A 24585-nucleotide genomic window follows, 5' to 3' on the forward strand; every position below is an offset into this window, starting at 1 on the left:
AAAAGTCACTGGTGTCCATCTTTGTGTTTACACCGCCAAGTCTTTTCACCGCCCTGGCAGGTTGATTTACTAGTAACATAAGCTGTGGGAGGTGAGCGAGATGTTCCTTTCCATTGTGGCCAAATGAGCATTTTAAACTTTAATGGGCCTACAGGATCGGGTCATGATGGCAACGGCTAGCATAGCTCAGTAACCATTCTGTTAATCACCTTAAAAATTGGTTCAGGCATGCTTGATGCCAGTGTTTTCAGGAGGTAGTGTGGTCATTACGCCAGGTGGTGAAGGTGGCTTCACGGAGGGCATCTGCTGCCTGGAACTGATGTCCATTTTGGAAAATTTCCCTTGCCATCCATCCAGAAATGTTCTCAATTGGATTTAGATCAGGGGAACATGCAGAGTCCTGTTGAAAGACCAGTCATTACCACCAGTCGAGGGCCTTCTCTCATAACGGATGTCCTCTGCAACATCTCCCCATAGCTAGTTGCCGTTTGACGCCCCTGCACAACCTGAAGCTGCACAACCTTAGGTGGGATCTCTTTGTCATGCCAGGAACATTAGAAGCCACCAGGACAGTCAAAATTAATTTTTTTCTCATCAGAAAATAAGATTTTTCTTCCACAATTCAATGTTTCATGTTTAGTGTCCTTGTGCAACTTCCAAACAGGCAATTTAGTGGCGTTAAAGGAGCCAAAGCCGTTGATTTTTTTTGTTTTTGTTTTTTGTTCTCACAACCTTGACTTGGGCCATCCTGTGTCTTGATGGACAGCCAAGCCGATCTTCCAGTTCAGGGCCAGTAACATTTCTTTGGGACTACCACTTTTTTTTGTTCCATAACCTTCAGGAACTTTTAAAGTTTAAAATGACAATCTCACTGCACCCGACCTCAGTAGCTACGAGAGGCTTTGCTTATGCAGCACCACAATCTGACCGCATTCAAAGAAAGAAAGTTTTTTTTGCCTTTTTTGCCTTCATTCATTCTTTTTCAATGCCGCTTAATCCTCATTAGGGTCGCAGGGGTATGCTGGAGCCTATCCCTGCTGACTTTGGGCGAGAGAGTGTGTATACCAGACATAAAATGGGATTAAATCCACATTGTTTTGTTAAACTTTTGATCAGCCGATGAACAGCTTATCTCACTTTAATACCTGTTTGCAATACATTGCTTAATCATTTTTTTCTCTTTTGGGTTCAACTCAGAACCTCCATATGATCCAACAGAAAATGTAAATTCTTGCAAGTCTTTTTCTACACATTTTAACAGCAATTATCAAAGCTAGGTTATCTTAGTCACTGTAGAAAAACAAAATGATCAAAAATGATGAGTTTGTGATAGTTTTTGATGTGGTAGTGAGCCTGATTGTTGCCAATGCTGTTTGAAGTGGTGGTGACGAAAGTGGAGCACATCATAGATTTTTCTCAAATTCGGCACTGATAAACAGGCTCTGTGGACACATATTACCGATATGACATCATTGAAAAGTCACTTTTGTATAATAGGGGACCTTTTATGTGTTTAAATGAAAACACCTGAAGGAATGACAAAGCTGTAAAATGTATGCCTCTTGCATGTTTCCTCTGATGTAACGCTCCAGAATTGCAACAATCCCTGTGAGTTCTGCAGTACCAGCGGCCAAAACAAGGGGGCTCTGTGGATTTCACTGCTTCTGAAATACAGAAGACCTGTCAATGCAATTTATTGCACTGATCCTGCCTATTAATCTGCATATCAAACAAGGTCTAGCCTTCAATAGGAAACATGCTAATTATGTAAACATATCTACAGGAGCATTACGCTGTGTCCATGCACATCCGAGGGCCCTGATAGCTAATGTGTTTGAATTCACTTTCAGGCGTGTGTCACTGTAATGTAGTTTACCAACAACACAAAAAGCTCCCGGGGATAAATTAACAGATAATGAATAGCCTCCCCTGCTGCTGCGTGACTCATCTAGCTCCCTCGACTCCTTCATATATCCTTGAGCCCTTAAACTGCACGTCGGGAAGAACGGCATATTTATTTGCGCTGCGAGCTTTGGAGGGAAGCGCTCAATCAATTTAGACCATTTGTAGGCAGCCGATCAGATCATATCAGGAGCCGCCAAGGGGAAGCATTCCCATTGGGAGTCCTTTTTCTAAAATATGGTTCCAGAAACAACTCTGAAATATCGTATTTTTACCTCTTTTGTTACAAAAATAGTTATTTCTACGTGGTCAGTTTTGCATTCTAGTCATACACAAGTCTCAATCTGCGTCACACATGGTGTGTATAAGGACTGCCGAACAAAGTGGCCACAACACCTAAAGAAAACACAAATTTATTGACATGTAAAATTGCAGGCTTTTCTACATAGTCAGTGCATCCAGTCAACAAACAAATGACAGGCTCATACAGCTCAGAAAATGAAGTAGTAAATAACAGCACCATCTAAGAAGACCAACTATCATTTAGCACACAATATAAATAATCTTTAATAACACTTTTAATGCACCGCGTTATCATCAAACATACTTCCTGTATTTGTTCATCTGGTGTACACAGAACAATGAATAACATCATGCTGTCACCTTTCTCCAGCACTGCCGCTAATGTACCGTAGTCAAGCCCTTTTTCATTTTCATCCACTTATCCCTGCATCAATCTGCCTACCCATAGGGTAGGTGTACCCCACTTTGGGAACCAAGGATTCAAATGTTACGGCTGCACTGATCCACATGAAATGTTTTCACTGGCTGACAAAAGTGTGCCAAAGTGGCGTTATAATGCATAACTCGTTCAAGTCAGTTTAATTTAAATAGCGCCAATTCACAACAGAAGTTATGTCAAGGGACATCACACACGGAAGGGAACCAACTGAACCCCGCATGAGAAAGCACTTGGCGATGGAGGCCAAAAAGTCCCTCTAAGAAAGAAACCTCGAACAGAACCTGCCTTGACCAGTTGGGTCAGAGCGTAGCTAGAGAGAGGAAATTAGACAGGGGAGGGGTTCAGCAACCGGGGAAAGGCCGAGAAAAAATGGTATCAACAACAGTAATAGTCCTATGATGACAGCAGCAACAATAATGGTTTGCCACTTTGGGGTTTGAATTTCACTGAAAATGGATAAATTAACAAGACACTGGGAATGATATGTAGTATTGTACACTGGTCACTAGCTGTCAGTTGTTGTATTGTTCGGTGACACACACACACACACGCACAAATCAGACTTGTCTCCAAAACAACAGGCACAATAATCCCTAATAAAAAATCTTTAAAAAAGTACAAAATATTGTTGTGGCCTTAAACTACACCAAGTTAAAAGTAAACTCTGCAACATATTTATAACAACAAACATGACCATGGGTATTTATGTGTTAGAGGGCTTATTTACTTTAATTATGTTTAATATTGGGCAATACAAGTGTAAAAGCGATGCAACACAGCAAAAAAAGTTTTTTGCGTGCACCTCCACTTCAAATTTGTACTCCCTTGTCAGGTTTTTAGTTTAAAATCGGTCAAAAAATGTGCATACCTTAAATGCTCTAAATAAAACTTTAATTTTGCGAACCGCCGAGTCTCTTATAGTCACACAAGCAAGCGGGTAAAAAAAAAAAAAAACATCTGCATTAAGAACTGTGGCTGTCAGCAACCTCCAAGATGACACTAGCTGCATTTTAAGTGTCATAAGTGGTCGGCTTGCAGCAGTTTTATCTACTTCTGTATGTGCTTCAAAATGTTAGTTGTGCTCCTCAGCCATTGGTGTGAAACTCATGCTTTTGGTACTCTTTACAGCTGGCTACTCCTTACTAATACTAGTACCTGTTAGCAAATGACCATGTAGACTGGTATTGTTTTTTGTTGATGATTGATACCAACAACCGGGACTCAACAGAAGTAGCGACTTAACTGTCAGGTGTATCTTGTGGAGGAGGACATGGCCAGTGGGCATCTTCTTGGTGGTTGTAACATAAAACACCTCCTCATGTCTGACAGCCTTGTAAAAGAGCGTGATTTGCAAGCTGGATCAACACCTTAGGCTCATCAAATTGATCAATTAATCAGTCAAGATGAAGGCATTTGGGTTGTTATATCCTCTAAGGTGCCATACTTTGTGTTCATAAGACACTTTCAGGGTCTATAGAAGCGTCCCCGTGAAGGCTTATGATGCTCAGCTGAGCCTGTCCTGCTGGCTTTTGACGGACACGTTTGAACGCCCCGTGGCAGACAAGCGTATCGCCTTTACCCCGTGGGAGCGATGAAGGCACCGAGAGGCAAGCGTTTTAAGACTTGGATATAGGAATACAAAGGCTCAAGTGGGCAGCCATCCACAAGACTGTCCCCCTCCATTGGCTTCTGCATAAACCTTTAATCTCACTGCCGTGGACGTGATTAGAAAGGCTGGTGGTGGAGGTAAACTGCTGCGGGCGAACCTGAAGGAGGTGTTAATACAGCATCTGTTTTTCAGATGTTCAATGCCAAGCTTGGAGGAAGGAGACAGATGAAGCAACCGGGGCGGATGCTGCAGGCATGCTTTTAATTGAACGGGATCTGTAGCCTTTGTTTAGTTGCTTTGTAAATCCTCAAAACAGTTGGAAAGATAATAATTATGGAATTGGGTTAGTGAGTTTACAGACAATTAAAGGCACAGCGCTCTTATAGAATGTATTCCTTTTGTCATTTGCAGTAACTTGGTCACGTATTGTTGGTAATCCGTGATATCGATATCGATGTGTCACTTCCACATCTTTTAGAGTAACTTACTACAGGCTTTTGTGCTGAACCACCCCCTGGTAGCGTAAAATTGACCTGAATCGATTCATGTCAACAACAGCACATATTAATGTGTTAATGCAGAAACATATCATGTTACCTGTACTCAAACACACCTACAGTTTGAGAGAGAAGGGCTCACACGTTTATTCAGTTAAATAGAGTTACGATAACATGTGACCTGATATTACCAGGGGTTGCTCCTTATCTGGACATTCTTCCAGGAACTCAAGTTGACCTCTTCTTTAGAGTTATTCTACAATATAATCCCCCCGTCCTCCCATTTGGGGGTCCCAAAACCTTCCAAATCATCTGGCTCCACTAAGGGCACTCAGACTACAAAGGATGGGTTTTTGGATGAAAAATAAAATGACACATTTTGACAGATTTTTTTTGAACTGCCCAACATTTTAGAGCACACTTCTACAATGAAGTCAATATTTACCAGTAGAGACACATTGTTCAATAACTGATAATAACTTGAATATGATCTCAGGGAAGAACTAAATCTGAAACACTTATACGCTAAGACATAGCATTTCAGGATGTGGAATCAACCTATGGAATGGATTGAGTAAGGACCTCAAACAATGCGCAACGATGAGCCAATTCAAGAAACAATACGATGAAGAGTCTTGAACCAGTCATGATGTGCTATATATATCACTACATTGACAGTTACTATGGTACCCATTATGTCATTGTATGGTCATATCACCTCGTACTTTGGTACGTGACAAAAAAATATATATAAAAAAACTTAAACTATATTAGGAAAGCAGGAAGTGAACAAATGTAACAGTTACTGATTGTAAAAGTACCAGATGGAGGGGTAGGATTTAATAAGCTTTGCTTCTTCCTACTCCTTTTGGACATGTGGAACTGTGAACTGATTATGTGATGCATTCAATTGTAATCTGATGCATGTTCAAATGAAATAAAACCATTACAAATATACGCCAAGTAGAATTAGTAATAAAAATGTGCTTTGAAAATGTTTTAGCTGTACATTTTTTGCATCTCTGTGAGAATGGAGATCATTCAAAAAATGTTTACACCTGTACATGAAACTTTTCAATAATTGGCTACTTTGTCACCCAGTATGTGATCATGCTTAGCTTCAAATTAAGGCTGGCCAATTCATAGGCGGACCAATCAGCATCCTTTGTGATATATATAGGTGATGATTAAGGGTATGATTGTGACCACACAAAGCAAATGGTGTTGAACCAATGAGTGCCAACTTAAGAGATGAGCAACTTTCACACAACTCTGCAATTAAGACACAACCTTTGTCCAATTAGTCTGGCCTAAGAGTTTACTCTCTTTTCATAACACTTTCTATCAGCCCGTTCCCATGCTGATCTGAACTTCTTGGTGTGTCATTTACTTTATTTTAGCAGGTGTGGGCGTGTGTTTTTTTAATCACTGTCTTTTAAAAAGTTGGCCTTTCACACCCACAAAAAAAGCCACATCAGGATTGATCCATCAGTTAGCCGCCGCCTGTGCTTTTTGAACCCAGCAAAGCAGGATATTGCACTTTTCACAGCGGTATGGTGATAATACGTCAGTGCCAGTGTCAGGTGTCAGACAGTGACAATTGCTTTCAATTGCCCCTGCTTTTCGTTATTCTCATTCACACAATGCCTCTGTTACAGCTGATACTACCTCAGAAGCAGCAAGAAACAAATCATTGGAGGAACATGCAAACTCAATGCAAACTTGAGCAATCAGAGCCAGCACAGTTTGTTTTGCTGCATCTCATCATTTTCCTCCATATTTCCACAAAAGAAAAGCAGATACTTGAGTCTCTAAAATGGAAAACCTGAGCTTGTCACAATCGAAAACCTTGGTGGGGCTTCTTGAAACAAATACAAGTTTTATTCAGCTGTAAAGCATCCTCAGTGTTCCCCTGTGTGAAGTTTCACGCTACACCTCGCTACCTCGACATTGCTGTTGTTTTGTCAGCGCGAGATGATCTCAATTTAGTTGCCATCGATCCGGTTCAGCACTACAAGTGAGCAGCAAAAACTGCCCCTGGTGATAAGCATTGCTTTATTATCCATGACAAGAATCATTTCAGGAAAGCAGGAGGGGCGGCTCACAGCATGTTGCTGCTACCACCAGCACACATTTGTTGGAGCTGACAGTTTGTTTGGACAGCCTTCAATGCAATCAAGTATTTAGCCAACAGATTAGTCCCGTTTGTCTTCAAAGGTTTTACACGCAGGAAGATAAATCCTGATTGGGATTACTTACACTCTGAATGCTCCATTGTCTTATTCTGTGTTGTGATGTTAAATGTATAATAATGTGTATATGATCATAGTTGTTGTGACAGCACAGTACAACGGAACCAATCAAATCAAAGGATGACACCTTGATGTTTTTGACAACAAGCACTGGCCTACGGTTCTCCATCTTGGGACTCCAAGTGCCCTGAATCTTTCCCTGCTTCCTTTCTTGGCGATGTCAGCGTTGCGTTTTGTCAAATGCTCATCCATGTTTGTTCCTTTTAGCTTCTTTCCCTGTTTCAGTAGTGCAGTTTGGAATTTCCTGTTGGTGAACTTAACAATGATGCCTTACAGTATCTATGGCGTGGATGTCTACCTCAGCTACCACATCTACCTCCTTTGAATGTAGAAAGTTGGCAATTTGTTGCTCCATTGAAGCAACATCCATTTCATCTAGTTGTTTTTTGTGCCCGACTGGCCTGGAATACAATCTGGGTTAAATTCAGAGCCCCGTCAAGATCAAATCATTCATTTGTACATCCTGATCCATCTCATCAACTGTGTTCTTCATTCATTCATTCATTCATTCATTTTCTACCACTTTTTCCTCACGAGGGTCGTGGGGGGTGCTGGAGCCTATCCCAGCTGTCTTTGGGCGAGAGGCGGGGTAAACCCTGGACTGATCGCCAGCCAACCTATGGACAATTTGGAGTGGCCAATTAACCTAGCATGTTTTTGGAATGTGGGAGGAAACCGGAGTACCCGGAGAAAACCCACGCATGCACGGGGACATGCAAAACATGCAAACTCCACACAGAGATGGCCGAGGGTGGAATTGAACCCTGGTCTCCTAGCTGTGAGGTCTGCATGCTAACCACTAGACCGCCGTGCCGCCCTGTGTTCTTCATTTGCTCTATTATTTTTTTACTTTTGCTTTTTTATCTTCTTTTCGAGCGGCGCTCAAGGGCAGCATTATTATCCTGTAATACCTTGATTTCATTGCGCTGTTCTCCATTTTCCTCCCTCAGGTGTTTAACCTCCTCATAAATCTCAGAGAAGTTTTCAGCCAAACTCTCTTTGAGGCTACCGTTCTGGTTTTGTAGAGTTCCAATCTGTTTTTACAGGTCTTTTAGATTATGCCGTACTTGTGCCGCAGTATGTGCCGAGATTTCTTGCTGTTGATCTTTCATTTGTGTCATCAATAGATTCCCAGAGCCATAATATATTGACAAGTTCAGTTGAGACCTCCACTTGGGTCAGAGAGGTGAGCTTCAAGGCTTTTAACGGCTCTGTTGTTGTAAGCTTTATTTCTAGGGTATCTGGACCTGAGGTGTCCGCAACTGAATCCGACTGTTTTTTCCTCTGCATTGTTGCTAAGCAACCACTTTGAGCTTCAGCGGTTAGCTTGCCTTGCTAGCGGGTTTCCGTGCTTATAATTTGTCCGTACCCCTCACCGGTCCAAGTTGAAGTCTGCGATGTCAGTACACTATTCTAGTTTTGTGAAGACGCCAAAATAGTTAAAAACTCTACAGGCAAAAGCGGAGTACGTGTCATGAATGTCCTTTCCTGTCAACAGGAAGTGACGTATTCACCTTTGCATATGTCATTAAAGTTAAATATGAGTAGTTTATTGGTTGATTAAGAGTGGTTAACCTCTTTTTACACTTGTATGACTTTTATAACGTTAAACATTAAGACATTACCAGTACAGGTTTTATGCACTGTGTTTCTAAACCCAAACCAGCGTGTTTATTCCACTTCCACTGTGTTCATCAACAAGGCAGTATAAGTTTGATCCACTTAGATGAATAACACTAGCTCGACAACTGAAGTTAACTCTAATGTCTTCACAATACGGATGTTTCCTCACAAGCTGAGGGTGAAAGCAATTAACTTGAAGATGTCATGATGGTGTGGAATAGTCAACAATTTTCAATATCAACAATAATATCTCCCAGATATTAAGTATAAAAGTAGACTTTTCTACTCCACAAGAAAATTATTCCATATTGATTTCTTTGTCTTTTGCTGAGTTTGGCTCACTTTTTGTCTCAAAATTTAGCCCAGCAACCAGGCAGTTACACAAACCAAAATTACAGCTACACACAAAGTGGTGGTTTTAGTGTACAGTACTCTTCCACATAGTAGTCTATCGCTACAGAGATTACATTCACAATAGAGAGCAAGGTTTTTTTTTTTATTCTACACACGCACACACACACACAGTGCGCTGCTGAATAGACATCCGTGCAACACATGGTCAGAACTGCTGCAACAGTAATTATCTATCAGACCGCCTTTAGAAAGCCGGGCATGCCTTACCGTCTAAACGCCTTTCGCCTCATGTTCAGTAGATAGCAATGCAATAGACGCACGGCCACATGTGCATCCCTCCAGAGCAGCATGCATTTTGGAAAAAGCCTCCTCTCATTCTGACTGTCATGCACACAGAAGAGTGAACGTGAGGGAGGGAGGGAGCTGAGGGTTGAATGGAAGGAGGTGTACGACAAGGGGAGGGCTTATGGTGTAGGGAAGAAGTAGAGAGAGGGAAATGAGCAGGTGGAGAAATTGACTAACCTCATGTCACGTTGCATCTCTCCATCAGAATCCTGGCGGGAAGATAGAAGAAGAGGGGCGGGGCAAATGATTACCGGAAATGTAACGTAAATACAGTACTTTTTTCTGGATAGCATACTTCCTGCTGTGGCTATTGTCTCATCGATGTATTGTATTGGCGGACACTCATATCACTCAATACAGTATACATAATGTGAGTAAATGAGCCATTTAACACGCAAATGTTGTGTTGGAGGTCAAGAAGTCATGTCACCCCAACAGTATCCCGTGCTATTATTATTATGCTATTAATATTGTGCCTGTTGTGAGATAATTTAAACCGACAATAAATGTATTTTCTGGTGATCTTGTCTGGTGCTTGTCCCACCAAACAATTACTCATACCTAGTGGCCAATGTAGAATACTACAGGCACAATTAGAATGCTTCTTCTGTCTCATATTTGTATTGTAGTTCATTTAGTTATCATTCATTAGTGGTGAATACCTACCCATCCATTTTCTACCTATATATTTGATACTTTAAATGTGTTTAATAAGCATGTATGGCTTATATAGGATTTAAACCTGGATAGTGTCGCTCGGGAACAATGGCAATTGAAGAGAGAAGGGGAGGTTCTGGCGCTGAATCTAATCTAATAAATACAACAATACCTTTTATTATAAATGTTGATCAAAATTGGAGAAAAGTGCCAATGCCAAGCTAGCATTGGTTTGAGGAAGTGAGCCACGGGTCAAAAATAGACGTTTTCTTCAATTACTTGCAGTTTTGCCATTCGCTGGTGGTCCTAGAACGTACCACCTTTGAAAAGATCTCCCTTTTATCGCATACAATTGTTTTCGCAAAATCAAGTAAATAATGCAAAATAACAAAACAGAGCCAAAAACTACTGTTGGATCTCATTTTTGCCACCAAAAGAGAAGATAACTGACAAATATCAACTCAGTCCTGATACTACCCTTAGTATGTGTATTGTTGACATCTGGATCGATCCACCCGCCCTAATTTGTCAGGCAGATTTATGCGGCGCCCGTGCAGGGGTGTCTCTCGTCTTCTGTGTTTAACGAGCTCTTATGTCTCGTCAAAAACAAATACATCCATTATTTGCACCTACTGTGTCACCTGCGGGTGCATGAAGTGAAAGATGACAACAACAGAGCACTAAATGACAGATGAACAGTGAGGAAGAAAAACGCTCCCTGCTGCAGGATCGGAGAAAAAGCAGCTAAGGGCAGTCTTACATAAAGTACAAATACCTATTGATAAAAGTGAAGGGATATAGTTTGACTATAACATTTTATATAAAGGAGGAATGTTTGTGCTTTGTTTATGTTTCATCATCTTCAAACACAGTCACATCTTGGAATAATAATCATCAAACGATCATAATGCCCACATACTGTGACTAACAAGTACTATTTTGCTTTTTCTTTTGTTGTGAATTTGTGTTTATGAGAAAGAGGAAACGTGATGGTAAACATAGAACTGAATATTTTGCTACATGTAGTATATATATGTGTACATATATTTACATATATGTACATGTGATGCAAGGATGGTTAGTTCATGAGCTGCTCCAAGGTGCCGTATGGGCGTCACAAATAGTGCGAGTGACACAACAGGATGAGTCATGCAGCGTCTGAATGAGGCAGTGCACTAATCCACTGGCCGTCCCAGCATCCTTCTTTTCTCTGTGTACGTATGTTTGGGTTGGGGTGGGTTGTAGGCAGGGGAGTGGATCAGTATTCCTGGAAGGCAACACTGGATGACGATAAGCTCATTCAGATGCGGATGATCAGGAAGTTAATTTACTGAAACTTGCCAAATGTTCCCTGTTTATTTGGCTATTGGTCAGTTTAAGCTGTGCGGCAGAGTGAATAGAAAGGGGGAATAACTGTATTCTAAACAAATTTTATGCTGAAGGATTGTTTTAGGTTGAGAATGCAGCAGTAGTACTGTGCAAAACCACCACTAGCTTTGTTGATTTAATAACAACAATATCACTTTGTATAGGAGTGGAAGATCAATTTTAAAATCCAGCTCTGCATGGTTGTTGAATTGTGCAAGTGTAAAAAAAAACAACAGTACCTCTTGCTTGGCAGAGTACCACAGAGTAGCCAACTAGCATTGATACACATTTGACTTCAAAGCTAGCTAAAAGTCCATCTTTGTGGACAGTTAAAACTAACCTTTAGTAGAAATGCTTGGTCTTTTTATCTATATAGCCCAAAGTTGACGTATTGCAGTTTCACAAGGTATAAGCCAAACGTATTCCACCGAGGGCTGCATACGTGAAAAAAATCAAAGGACGTAATGAGCCACTTGGATATTTTTATATATCGTAACGTTTGGTGTTTAAGCTGCTATTTCTTTCTTGTGGCTAATTTCTAACCTTGTGACATCTCCTTTATTTCAGAACTACTACTAATTGTAGTAGTTCTAGTAATTGTAGAACTACAACTAATTGTTTAAATTCGAGTCAGTGAGGACATGGTAGCTCTTTCTTCACAAGCTCTCAGTGAACTCTTGACAAGCTTGTCCATCCATTGGAAATGACAGGAGGTCATTACTCAATATAACAGTCTTGACTCTGAGTCCTCTTACAAAGAATGCTAAACTCATCACACAGCAACTGAACACTCTAAAGGTACCGAGGAGATATACAATACAAGTACAAATATGAGTTTTTAACAAAAAAAAACTATTCTAAAGTTTCCCCATAATGCATAGTGACCAAAACATTAATTTGAGGACAAGTGGCATAGAAAACGGATGGATGACGGATGGCGCTGCAAAGCTGCCACAAGATGGAGCCACAGCCGGACATCATTGCAGGGCCCCTAACAGGCACTGATGAATGCTTTGCTTAGACACAATGATTTAAAAACATTATATTTTAACGGGAAAACGCATAAAATATGTATTTTTCTATTTCAAACTTGTATTGCTACTTGTATTTTGAGTGTTAAGTTGCTGTGTGATGAGTTATCATTCTTTGTAAGATGACACTGTGAGTCAGACTGTAATATTAAGTCTTAACCTCCTGTAATGTCCAATGGGTTGACAAGCTTGTCAAGGTTTTTCATAGCTCATGATTGGCTCCTGTTAAAGAATTGCCTGGTCCTCACTGACTCATGCCTGCCACAGTATGCCATTTTATGATGTGGACATGTGCAGGTTATAGTCTGGTGCAGCTTATATATGTAGAAATAATTTTTTTCTTCTATGTTAAGTGGGTGTGGTTCATACACCAGAAATTACGGTAGTACGGTATAGTGTATTTTTATATCAGCTTTTTTTTACAATAAAGGCCAAGCATTGTCCAATTATTAGTTATTAGTGTCGCAATTTCTGGCACATATTTGACTCCTCTGTACCTGGTCCAAGGCGGAGCTACAAGACAGAGCTAGCCTTTTGATAAGCTATTTGTTTTTTTTTTTCTATTTGTTTGGTGGCTTTGCTCTGCAACATTGCAGCCCACTGAGTTTTCTTTTCTCTTCAACCTTTGACCTGATTTGCCAGGAGTACTGGCAGTGCTACATTGGCTCTCCTGTACATATTTGGTCCAACCTTTATGTGCTGATAAAGATTATTATGTAACATGATGAGAATGTAGGAGGCCATTTCTGAGCCTGAGTAAAAAGGAAATATGTTTAAATTATTCATGTATTTGCTACTCCTGCAAATTTCTCTTAAATCAAAACCTTATGTTTTTTTCCCCCCAACTCCTCAATACAAAACTTTAGGCTTGGGGCAAAAACACAGCAAAGGTGCAATGTATTTTTAATACTGCACGCCACTTCTCCCTCTATGTTGGTGGATCGGAGTGGAGTGGTGGCAGAAACGCTAATGCATTTAAATGAGAATTAAAATAAGACCTTTACCTTAGCCCTGGCATGTGAATGTCAATCGGCTCAAGATTTAAAGTGTAAAATATAATCTGAGTAGCTGCAGACAAGAGAATATGAAGGTGTTTTTCCAGTATTTCATATTTACACAGTTACACAGCACTCTTCTAAGATATCATTACATTCTATTTACAGAGGATGAAGAAAACCGTCAAAAATACTTTACACTTGCTAAAAAAAAAACCCTTAAGTATCGAATTAGATATACAACAAACATATTTTTCTATTGGTACTAACATGAAAAGTCATCCCTCGTTACTTTGCTGTTCAAACATCGCTGCCTCACTCTATTGCGTTTTTTTTTTTTAATGAGTAAATGGCTGCTTAGAGGACTTTGGCCCATTTTTAGAAAGAATGAAGTACTCACAGTGGTATTGACAGCTCTGGGTAGTGAGATGGACCTGTAGGACATTCTTGGAAATCCCTCAGGCCACTTGAATACCGGACAGGGGTGACTGCTTCCACTGGAGGTCCACTTAGGCTCAAAACTGTTACCTGGGACTTTCTTCCCCTTATCTTTCCTTCTTTCTGTCAGTCTCTCTTTATCCCTCACATTTTCCTTCCTTTTCTCTCCACCCAAGATTCCATTGTTCTGCCAAGGACTTCTGTCTTCTGTACCCTTTTCCGCTTGTTTCTTATTCCTCTCTTGCATCGGGCTAACATTATCCACTAATTCATCAAGTTGCCTTACTCTGTCAATGTCCGTCTCCAGATACAGCCTCCCAGTGGAGGGTTGCGACTGTAGCTTTGTGCACATCTCCATGCTGTGCTCTCGGTATGAGGGATTGTCCCCTTTTATTTTCCTCATCATGTCTGCTGGTTCTAAGATCTTACAGCTTGGTAGAGTCTTGCTCCATTGGTGGAAGGTGCTGGTGATGTCCTTTGGATCATATTCATTGATGGTTTGCAGGTTGGTTGTTGGAGTGTACCACAAGTTAGTACTTGGTGGTGGTGTTGGGAGGTTGGTTGGGTTCGAATGCAATGACGGCGGGGTAGCTGATGGTGGAGCTTGTGTAGGATGAGATGGGATGCGGTTTTGCATGGTGGGCTGCTGTTGTGAAGGAGCGTTGTTAGTTTTCAGCACCCTTCCGGCCACCTCGTTGAGAAACTGTGAGAACTTGCGCCTGTCCTCTTTCTTCTTGTCGTCTTGAGGGACGACGGAGGCATTCTTGCTGGGGCAAGATGAGGTAGCACTTCCTGTGTCTTTCTTCTGCACTGTTGTAGTGCTCTCTGTAGCATCTTTAGTTTCAGTTTGAGGGGTTGGACGCGTGAAGATGAGATTTTGGTAAATAATTTCCGGTTCTACCACTGCACTAGTGGATTTCTGATCTGTTTTACGAGCTGTTCCTCTTGACTGCTCTGATGTATCTCTGTCCTGCTTAGGAGATGTCCTGAGCAGGCAGGTAGCCCCTGAACTCCAACTGTTAGTGTCCCAACTGCCGTCATCATCACTTGAGCTGCCGATGCCGCTGTGCAGACTTGGACTGGTGCTTCGCTCGCTGAGGCCTGGGCTGGAGTTGTCCAAACTGCCCAGTGATCGCCTCCTCAACCGAGAAATTGATCCCTTCAGCCTTGGCAAAGAGAAGTTGAAGTTTGGAAGAGAACCCTGGAGAGTTGGTAGCGATCCTTGAAGAGAGACAACAGAACCCTGGATGCTTGATGATGATCTTTTGTGGCTTGGTTTGGTGGCATTGTGCAGGCTTGAAAGAGAACCTTTTAGTAAGGGAGATGACTGGCGACGCAGCGGAGGTTCCTCTTCCTGGTCACTGTAAGGTCCAGAAAATACGGGGCAAGATGCAGTCGAAGAACAAGAGCCACGATCCTGTCGAGTCGACGCCGTTCTGGATCGTGGTTGTCTTTGAATGGTGGCCATTTTACTCTTCTTTCCCCTTCTTTGTGCAGGATTGGACGATTCTTTTTTTATAGACTCGAGTCTGAGACCATCGTCTGTTATGGACACACACAAGTGAACCATGTCAGGCTCGGTAGCACAAGGTTCCAGCTGCCTCTGTTCAACAATACAAGCTGTCTGTTCTCTGGCAGTGTGACACACTTTCACTTGTAATGAAGATTGCCCAATGAGAAGCCAGAGAGGTTTGATGGTCAATTAGATGTCAACCAACCTATTTTCATATCCTGACACTGCCAATCGTTTTTCTCCGTTTGCTTCATTTGCTTCACCAACCATCATCAGGGCTTTGTCTGTGGGCATCATCCGGAATGAAATGCATATTGATATGGTGGCACTGGAAAACAGCTGGAAATCCAGGTCAGTGATATTGACCGAAGCTACCATGTGACTTTTTGGTTTGTGAGCACCAGTCATGCTCATGGATTGATGGGTCACAAATGGTAGTGGTTTGTTCCTGCAATTTTTACAAGTTAGTCTTTACTGATTGCCCACACTTGCCTCCATGAGATCCGTGTGGTGTGTGAAAAAACTACCACTGGATTTACAATGATTATATATACTATAATAATTATGTATTTAGAACAAGCAAATTCCAGCTGAAATTTTGATGGGCATGCACCCTGTGCTGTGAACCTCGGGCCCGGTGTCGCTGAGCAATGCTGTGTGTAATTACATAAGGAATTTAGCAAAAAAGCAAACATGCTAACTGTTTGCATGCTATCATCTAGCGAGATGGCACTCTATAGCGAAAGCGTCAAGGTGGTCCTACAATACTGCATCACGTCATGTCTGTATTAGTCTTTAGATGTGAGGAATACAGCTAAAATGTTAACATGCGAGCAGATATCATGCTAGCACCAAAAGTACAGAGAAAGCATTTCTACACCATGCTGCCTGTATGTAGGCCTTCAAACTAGCCAACATTTAGCATGGTAACACCTAGCAAGATAGCACTAAGTGGCAAAAGTGCCAAGGCAGTTCCATAGTGTCCACACATCATGCCATGTGTGTGTTTTCATTTAAATATGCATAAAAAAGTCAAAATGATAACATGCTAACAGTTAGCATGGTAGCACCCAGCAAGAAAGCACAAAGTCCTAAAAATGTTGAAGCAGTCCCATAGTGTCCCTGCATCATGCCATGTGTGTATTTGCTTTTAGACATGAGTAAATTAGCTAAAATGCTAACGGTTATCAAGAAAGCATCAAGCAAGAGAGGCTTGAGTACCAAAAGTGCCAAGGCTGTCCTATAACGTCCCCGCATAATGTCATGTATGTATGTATTTTCCTTTAGACATGAGTAAATTAGCTAAAATGCTAACAAAAAGCCTGAATGCCTCATGTTGAACAGAAGCTTCTTGCAGCCAAACGATTTGAGATATTGATACATTCATACGTACCTATGGACAATTTAGAGTTTAGATTTAACCTAACATGCATGTTTTTGGAATGTGGGAGAAAACCAGAGTAGCTAGAGAATGAATGAATAAATGGACCCGTCTATTTCAGACTTTACATGGAGAAAAAATATCGTCTCATAGTTATCTATCGCTTTCTGTACACAATTGGCTTGATTTCTTTACTTTGGGATTTCAGATTATCAGAAGAGAGAAAATCTGAGGGGTATGTACCAACCTCAATCTTTGGAATTAAGCACTTTTCAAGATAGCATGTTTTTATTTTGTATTTTTCTGCAATGCATTTTTGTTCAGAAACAATGGTTATGGTCAATTTTTACTGGGCCATCAATTGCTGAGTAAAATATAAGACGGTCATTTTCAAATGCATACAGGAACTCATTGTGAGAATGTTCCTAATGTGATGAAAAAAATATTTTTTTTATATTTCTCTTCTTTTCTGTGTCGAGTGTGTGTCGACACATGGATGTTTTGTTGCAGCATCAAGACTCCAGTTGTCAAAAATTCAAAGCAGATGGAACAAGATATAGTAATACTTTAATCAGATGCGGCAACACAAGCATCCTCCAGCTCTGGGAATAATACGCCCTGACTTCGCTAATAAGATCTCTGCCGACTCATCGCATCTTCTGAGTAGAATTCACCAAAGCCGTCGCTGCAACGGCAACACAACAGATCAGATGCTTCATCTCATCCCTGTGAACTGCACAATGATAAATTCCTTAGAGAGATATGGTTTGGCATCTCGCCAAAGCCTGACATTCACACGAGGATTATTGTTATGTCTTTTTTACATTTACATTTTAAAACTTGTGAATCAAACCTGTATCGCTTTATAAGACACACTGGACGCAAGTGTTTGGCTGTCGGGTGTATTGTAAAGCACCAATTAAAGTAATGGGAGGTTTTTATTAGGAAAAATAAATGGTTGAGCAGCAACTACTTAATAGGATAAACACAACCCAAAAAATAAATCAATCGGAAACACCAGAATAAAAACAAGAAAAAATATTAATAAATGAAAAAACAGATGCATCAAAATACAAGGCATTCCGCCCTTCCAAAAATTATACTTTATTTTAAAATTTAAAAGCAATAGATCCCAAACAACATAGAGAAATACTTGCTTTTAACCCCTAATATGGCAAACATACCAATACAAATAAGTAAAAAATAACATTATTATACTTTTTTCTTAGTTGCAATGCTTCTCATTATATGTGGAATAATGAATAACTAGGAAATAAAGTATTGGCTTTAAACGCAGTAAGTTTTATATGTATGTGTTTTGTTTTGTTTTGTTTTTTTAGCACTTTTAATGATAAAGACGTTAAACATGACTTGATTAAGTCTGTGACATCATCACCACGCGCCAGCAGTCAACAAAACGTAGTATGACAGATGGCAGAGGACAATCCAGCGAGCAAGAATTAATTAGTGTGGTCCAGTGTGTGGAAACTAAGAAAATAAGTCGCTCGCTGTTTGTATGATGTTAATTATCACCTATCAATTAAAATAATAGTAGTAAGGCAACGTGTTGCTAGGCAGAATTCACAAGCCTCAACCCCAAACTTGGAGCTGACCGGAACAATACAAATAACAGCACGCCAAAGATAAGAGGACAAGTTTGTTCCAAATGTATTCACTGCTGTGTATTAAATATAAAATACATAAAAAGAAAATCACTGAATCTTAATATAACTTTAATGTTATCTTACCTTTTTTATTGAGCAAATATCCTCATCTTATGAATGAGACCTCCATGTAATCTCCCTGGTGTCATAGTTGTTGTTGTCATGGAAACAATGACTGTGATTGGGATCCATTTCTCCTCTCTACCTGTATATGCCCAGGCATGTGCATCACTGTCCTTCCAAATACCAAAGCAATAACAATAACGATAAGATATAGGAAATGTCAGAGCAAGGATATGGACTGGAAATGTTTAGTGGTAATAGAGTTTTACCATATAAACGCAGGTGCGGCAAATACCCTTTTTTAAGTTAACACATCCTCTGAATGACATTGATAATTATATTAGAATAAAACACATTAACTCCCGACCTCATCACACATATTATGAGCTTGCCACGTTCACTTCTCAGTGCTTTCCAGCTTGTTTAATGTTTGTGTGTGCAACAGCGCCCTCAAGTGGTCATTTCTGCATACAACAAAATAATCATCATTGGCTCCATCAATTAATGTTACATCTTTAGCGTCTTGTTTGTCAGTGTGCCATAACAATCGTAATGTTATTACTGTATATTTGATCACGACATAATAGCAGCACATTTTGCAGTCACATTTGGTATTTTTAAATGACTATCAAGCAAAATGCTGCCGTCCTTATTATGTTAGCAATGATTGATTGATTTGCGATCTTGATTTGATTTTTAACACATGGCCACTATCTGTGGTAAATCAAATGAATTGTAAAAAAAATTACAGTGGAAACACCCTAAGGTAATAAAGTATAACCAGACTTTTCTATTTAAAAATGCCTACATGTCTGTCAAGAGAAAATGCTGCTATTGGTTGAAAAATTGATGACAAACAAGTTCTTTAATAAACCTTGCATGCAAGGAGACAAATCAATACAACCTGAGCAGATGGCTTCGAAAGAAAATGTCTGACTAGTCATGCTAAAATGTTAATATTTCAATGATAAGGAACAATAAGCAAAGGGAAGGTTGATCTTCTCCGGTGAGGGACAGTGAAGGGCAGACTCACATGCTCAGACACCCAAGGATATTGAATCAGGTGATAAGCATGTGGAGGATAGTCACAACAAGTGCATATTTATATTAGTGCATAATTAAAGCTAGTATTAGTAATAATCAAAAGGAATAATAAACATAAAACACTTTATAACAATTGCAGTTCAAACGATCATCATGTGTGATGTGCGTGTTTTGCATTTGTGTGTATTTTGGGAGCCTAAAGAGTGATGACAACCATAGACTAGGACATCAACTTATTGTGTCATATGAAAAAAATATGACTACTCAGTACACTATGAGCAATGTAAGTACTTCATTATTACAATACACAAATTCATTTTAATACACATAACACACACAATGGCTCATTGTATGCAGAATAGCCATTTAATTATTCTTCGTTCTCTCTGTGTCTATGGGGCACTTTTTAATGAGTGGGTAGTTTCACTTCATTTTCAATCAATTATACAGACGTATTTTTCCACCAGTATAACAGTTAAGCCTGTTAAAATGTGAAATAAAAAAGGAACTGGCACAAAAAAAAAGATTATTCTTAGAATTATGACTCCAGCTCTTTATATATATATTTTTGTGACACTTAAATGTTTCACATCATCATACAAATTTGAAAAGAAAGGACAAACACAATTGAACATGGAATGCAATTTTTATTATTAAGGGAGAAAAAAAAATCCAAAACTCCATGGCCCTGTGTGAAAAGGTGATTGCACCCCCCACCCCCAACTGGCTTGTACAGTCTGGAAAAGGTTATAAAGCCATTTCTAAAGCTTTGGGACTCGGGCAAACTACAGTAAGAGCCATTATCCACAAAAACACAGAACATTGGTGAACCTTCCCAGGAGTGGCCTGCATGGCAGAGTTCCAAGACCAAAACCACTGCTGAACAAAAAGAATATTAAGGCTCATGTCAATTTTGCCAGCAAACATCTTGATGATCCTCAACACCTTTGGGAAAATACTCCATGGTCTGATGAGACAAAAGTTGAACTTAAGTAGCACTGCATTTCAGAAAATGAACATCATACCAACAGTAAAATATGGTGGTGGTAGTGTGATGGTCTGGGGCTGTTTTGCTGCTTCAGGACCTGGAAGACTTGCTGCGATAAATTCTGCTGCCTACCAAAAACATCCTGAAGGAGAATGTCCGGCCATCTGTTGGTGACCTCAAGTTGAAACCACCCTGGGTTCTGCAGCAGGACAATGATCCAAAACACACCAGCAAGTCCACCCCTGAATGGCTGAAGAAAATCAAAATGGAACGGCCTAGTCACAGTCCTGACTTGAATGCTTTTGAGATGCAGTGGCATTACCTTAAAAGGAAAACCCTCCAATGTAGCCGAATGACAACAATTCTGCAAAGATGAGTAGGCCAAAATTCCTCCACAGCGCTGTAAGAGACTCATTGCAAGTTATCACAAAGGCTTGATTGCAGTTGTTGCTGCTAAGGATTCCCAACCAGTTTGGACTTTTTTTTTGGTTTCACTTAAAAACTGCATTTTGTGTTCAGTTGTGTTGTCATTGACTAATATTTACATTTGTTTGATGATCTGAAACATTTAAGTGTGACAAACATGCGAAAAAATAAGAAATCAGGAAGGGGACAAACACTTTTTCACAACACTGTATTTGATTACATCGCTGACCTCTCCATCAACAAGGAAAACGGACGAAGAGAGCCCACAATGAAAGTACACAGGTTCTATCTAGGAGCCACGCCCCTCTAGAAAGTAGAAATCCTGTTTGTGTAGAAGTGAGAGTCAAGATTTTGTGAGTGAGAACAATCTATTGTGTGTTTGCCTTTTCTACTATTTTTAAATTAGTCATACAGTATGTACCTGTTGCGCAACTCTGATTGTGTTGAGTGTGTCCTGAAGGCTCCCATGAGAAGTTCCTAGACTACTACTAATAATAATACTGATATCAAACACCACAGAATGAGAATCAAGCACGATGTCCGGTAAGCTACACTGATCAGAGCGACTCTTAAGGTGTCAAGGAGTGAGATTTACGACACACACAGCTACACTAGATGACATTTGTTACATGTGTTATTAGAAGCTGTGAGATCGCAGCCTAAAAATATGCATAGTTTCCCCACTTACTTGCCTCGAAGTGTGCATTCACTACACACAAGTGTTAATTTGTTCAAAGAGACTGGAGGCGGATTAATGTGAGATGCATCCTCTCATTCCGGTGAGGTCTGCTTGTTGTTTGTTGAGCTCTAAGACATTTCACAGACAATATGAGGCGTAAATGTAATCAAATAGGACGATATTGTACTGGAACACACACACACACATGCATGCAATCCCAAAGGAGCCACCAAAAAAAAAAAAAACCCAAACATGAGGCTTTTCCAGTCTCGTACTGCGCTACTGGTGATGCTTCATTTATAAGTGAGCGCACCATCCATGAATATCAATTAGGAAATTTCGCAGGAGACAGGGAGCAATGTCAGTGATGGCAATGATGGCACTGTGAGGAGAATCAAAAGAAGACAGATTGTTGCTTTTCGCACTGCTGCCTTGTTGAAGCTCGAGTGCTCGTGGGAGTGCTGAGATTAAGGATGTTTTCATTAGCCTACACTCGCTACACGCTGATGAAACAAATCCTGAAAGAGAGGGTTTCAGTTGGAAAAGAAAATGACACTACTCGTAAATATGTGTCATGCTTTCACAAACGGAACCACGCTGAACATTCACAAAAACATTTTAACAACTAAATGTACTCATTTAAATACATTTAATTCATGCATTCATTCATTTATTCATTTTCTACCGCTTATCCTCACAAAGGTCACAGCCGTGCTGGAGCCCAGGCGAGAGGCGGGGTACACCCTGGACTGGTCGCCAGCCAATCACAGGGCACGTATAGACAAACAACCATTCACACTCATCCACGGTGCAGCCCTTAATTCATGCAAGTGAATGATAACATTTTCATGTTTTTCCACTTATTTATATTACTAAAGTTGAAATAATCATAATGACTTACAGTACAGTGTCAGTATCGTATATATCCATCCATCCATTTTCTATGCAGCTTTTCCTCACATGGGTCGCGGGTATGTTGGAGCCTATTAATGTATATATTACAAATTAATTCTTTTAACTTTAATAATGATTTTGAGTGCATGAAAAAACAAAAACCTCTCTTTTACAGTAATAACAAGCATACAGTTGAGTCGTCCTTCATTTATCGCGGACCTGAGTGCTATAGGTGAATTTCTATGAAGCCGGATTTGTTATTAATAAACTGGATGGTTGTATGGATCGAACATTTTTAAAGTTACATTATAGAAAACCTGTTTAATGCAGAAATGACCTAACACCACTATAGTCCCTTTTACTGTCCTATCTTTGTTTACACTACATTGCCCGGCTATGTGGGATCACTGCGGGGACAAAATAGACAACTGCCGTTAGTGTAGCAAGCTACCGAGCTAACTACCGAGCTAACTATCAATTGTTTCAAGAAGGACAAAGAAGCCATAAGCATCATTGTAAACATCAGTACAGTGTAACACGCATGACTTCCACACTTCCAAAGGGACATATTTAAAGCGCATGCAGAGGTAGATAAAGTTGCACATGATACTTCAAATGCAGACACTACCATCTTGTGGAGTTAATAAAAACTACATCAAGTTTCCTACAGCCACAGCTGATGTCATTTTGTTGACCTAGGACTAATTATAGACCCCTGCCAAAGACACCAAGACGGCTACTTGGCTAAAATTGAGCTTACATTCTCTGTAACTGCACAGTGTGATGTGGTATCATTTGTACCAATAGTACTACCAACATTGATTTTACTTTTTTTAGAAAGTCATTTACCACAATATCTTTCAGCTCTGTTGTCCTTCAAAGAGTCGGTCAAAGCCCTGATGCTCTCCATGAATTCACAGAAGTAGAAAGCAGCATGTTGTCCGAAGGTCACACAACGTCGGCTACAGAGACGTGTTAGGATTTAATTGATGCCTGTTTACTCAAGTAAAATTGGAGTTTCGATGCAACCCCATTCTGTTACTATGACGACAAGACATACCGGTGGGGCTTGGCAGGCTGGCACAAAGGGACCAATTACATATTTTTGGAGTAAGGAGATATAGCCAGTCTATTTGCAAGGAAGTTCATGTCGTGTAATTGCGGCAATTATGAGAACATCCCTAGAATGATGATTATAGGGAGAATATTATTATAGACATCATAATCATTTCACAGCTTGGTTAGACAGCAGCGTGTTATATTCCTCCTTACAGGAATTTTTACTACTGCATCCTACAGTGAAGTTCAATACAAAATATTTCTGCCTCAATAAATATTATGGTTAATATCTCAAAACTGGGCTGCACAAGGACGAGTGGTTAGCGCGCAGGCCTCACAGCTAGGAGACCCAAGTTCAATTCCACCCTCTGCCATCTCTGTGTGGAGTTTGCATGTTCTCCCCATGCATGCGTGGGTGTTCTCCGGGTACTCCGTTTTCCTCCCACATTCCAAAAACATGCTAAGTTAATTGGCGACTCCAAATTGTCCATAGGTATGAATATGAGTGTGAATGGTTGTTTGTCTATATGTGCCCTGTGATTGGCTGGTGACCAGTCCAGGGTGTACCCCGCTGGGATAGGCTCCAGCACTCCCTCGTGAGGAATAAGTGGTAGAAAATGAATGAATGAATATCTCAAAAATGAGCATCATGAATGTGAATATGAATCCTATTGTACAAAAGTTATGTTTTTACAATGGAGAAATTATGTTTTTTTAATAAAATAATATTTAGTAAACCCAAAAGTCTGCCTGTATACATTTTTAGATATGTACGTATGCATTTCATAGTTTATTGAACTATATTTTCTTTTTCTCCTACTTTGCTCCAATATGGCTAATTACACGGGCGGATAACCTAAGTATGCTTATTGAATGATTGCTATCACCTTGCTGCAGCACATCATTAAGCAGCCCGAGTCGTGTAATTATCAACATTTTAAATTAGCCATGGTGGGATGGATTGTTGGCCATAGTCAAAGAAAAATCCCAATTGTTAATAA

At 40.2% G+C, this 24585-nt stretch overlaps 2 protein-coding genes across 3 annotated transcripts in view; one reads left to right on the forward strand and one right to left on the reverse strand.

Annotated features, from left to right (window-relative positions):
- LOC131140758 (uncharacterized) overlaps window positions 1-15525 on the reverse strand; it is a 54242-nt gene extending 38717 nt beyond the window's left edge. Inside the window, exons 1-2 of the mRNA XM_058091464.1 lie at window positions 13836-15525; window positions 9562-9593 (exon numbers count right to left, since the gene is read on the reverse strand). Of these exons, the coding sequence (XP_057947447.1) occupies window positions 9562-9593; window positions 13836-15443 (1640 nt within the window). The 5' untranslated portion in view covers window positions 15444-15525. The remainder of the gene's footprint in view (window positions 1-9561; window positions 9594-13835) is intronic.
- LOC131140760 (protein delta homolog 1) overlaps window positions 1-24585 on the forward strand; it is a 55565-nt gene that overhangs the window by 3304 nt on the left and 27676 nt on the right. The gene's annotated exons all lie outside the window — the stretch shown is intronic.

The sequence above is a fragment of the Doryrhamphus excisus genome, chromosome 13, assembly GCF_030265055.1.
Source record: "Doryrhamphus excisus isolate RoL2022-K1 chromosome 13, RoL_Dexc_1.0, whole genome shotgun sequence".
NCBI lineage: Eukaryota > Metazoa > Chordata > Actinopteri > Syngnathiformes > Syngnathidae > Doryrhamphus > Doryrhamphus excisus.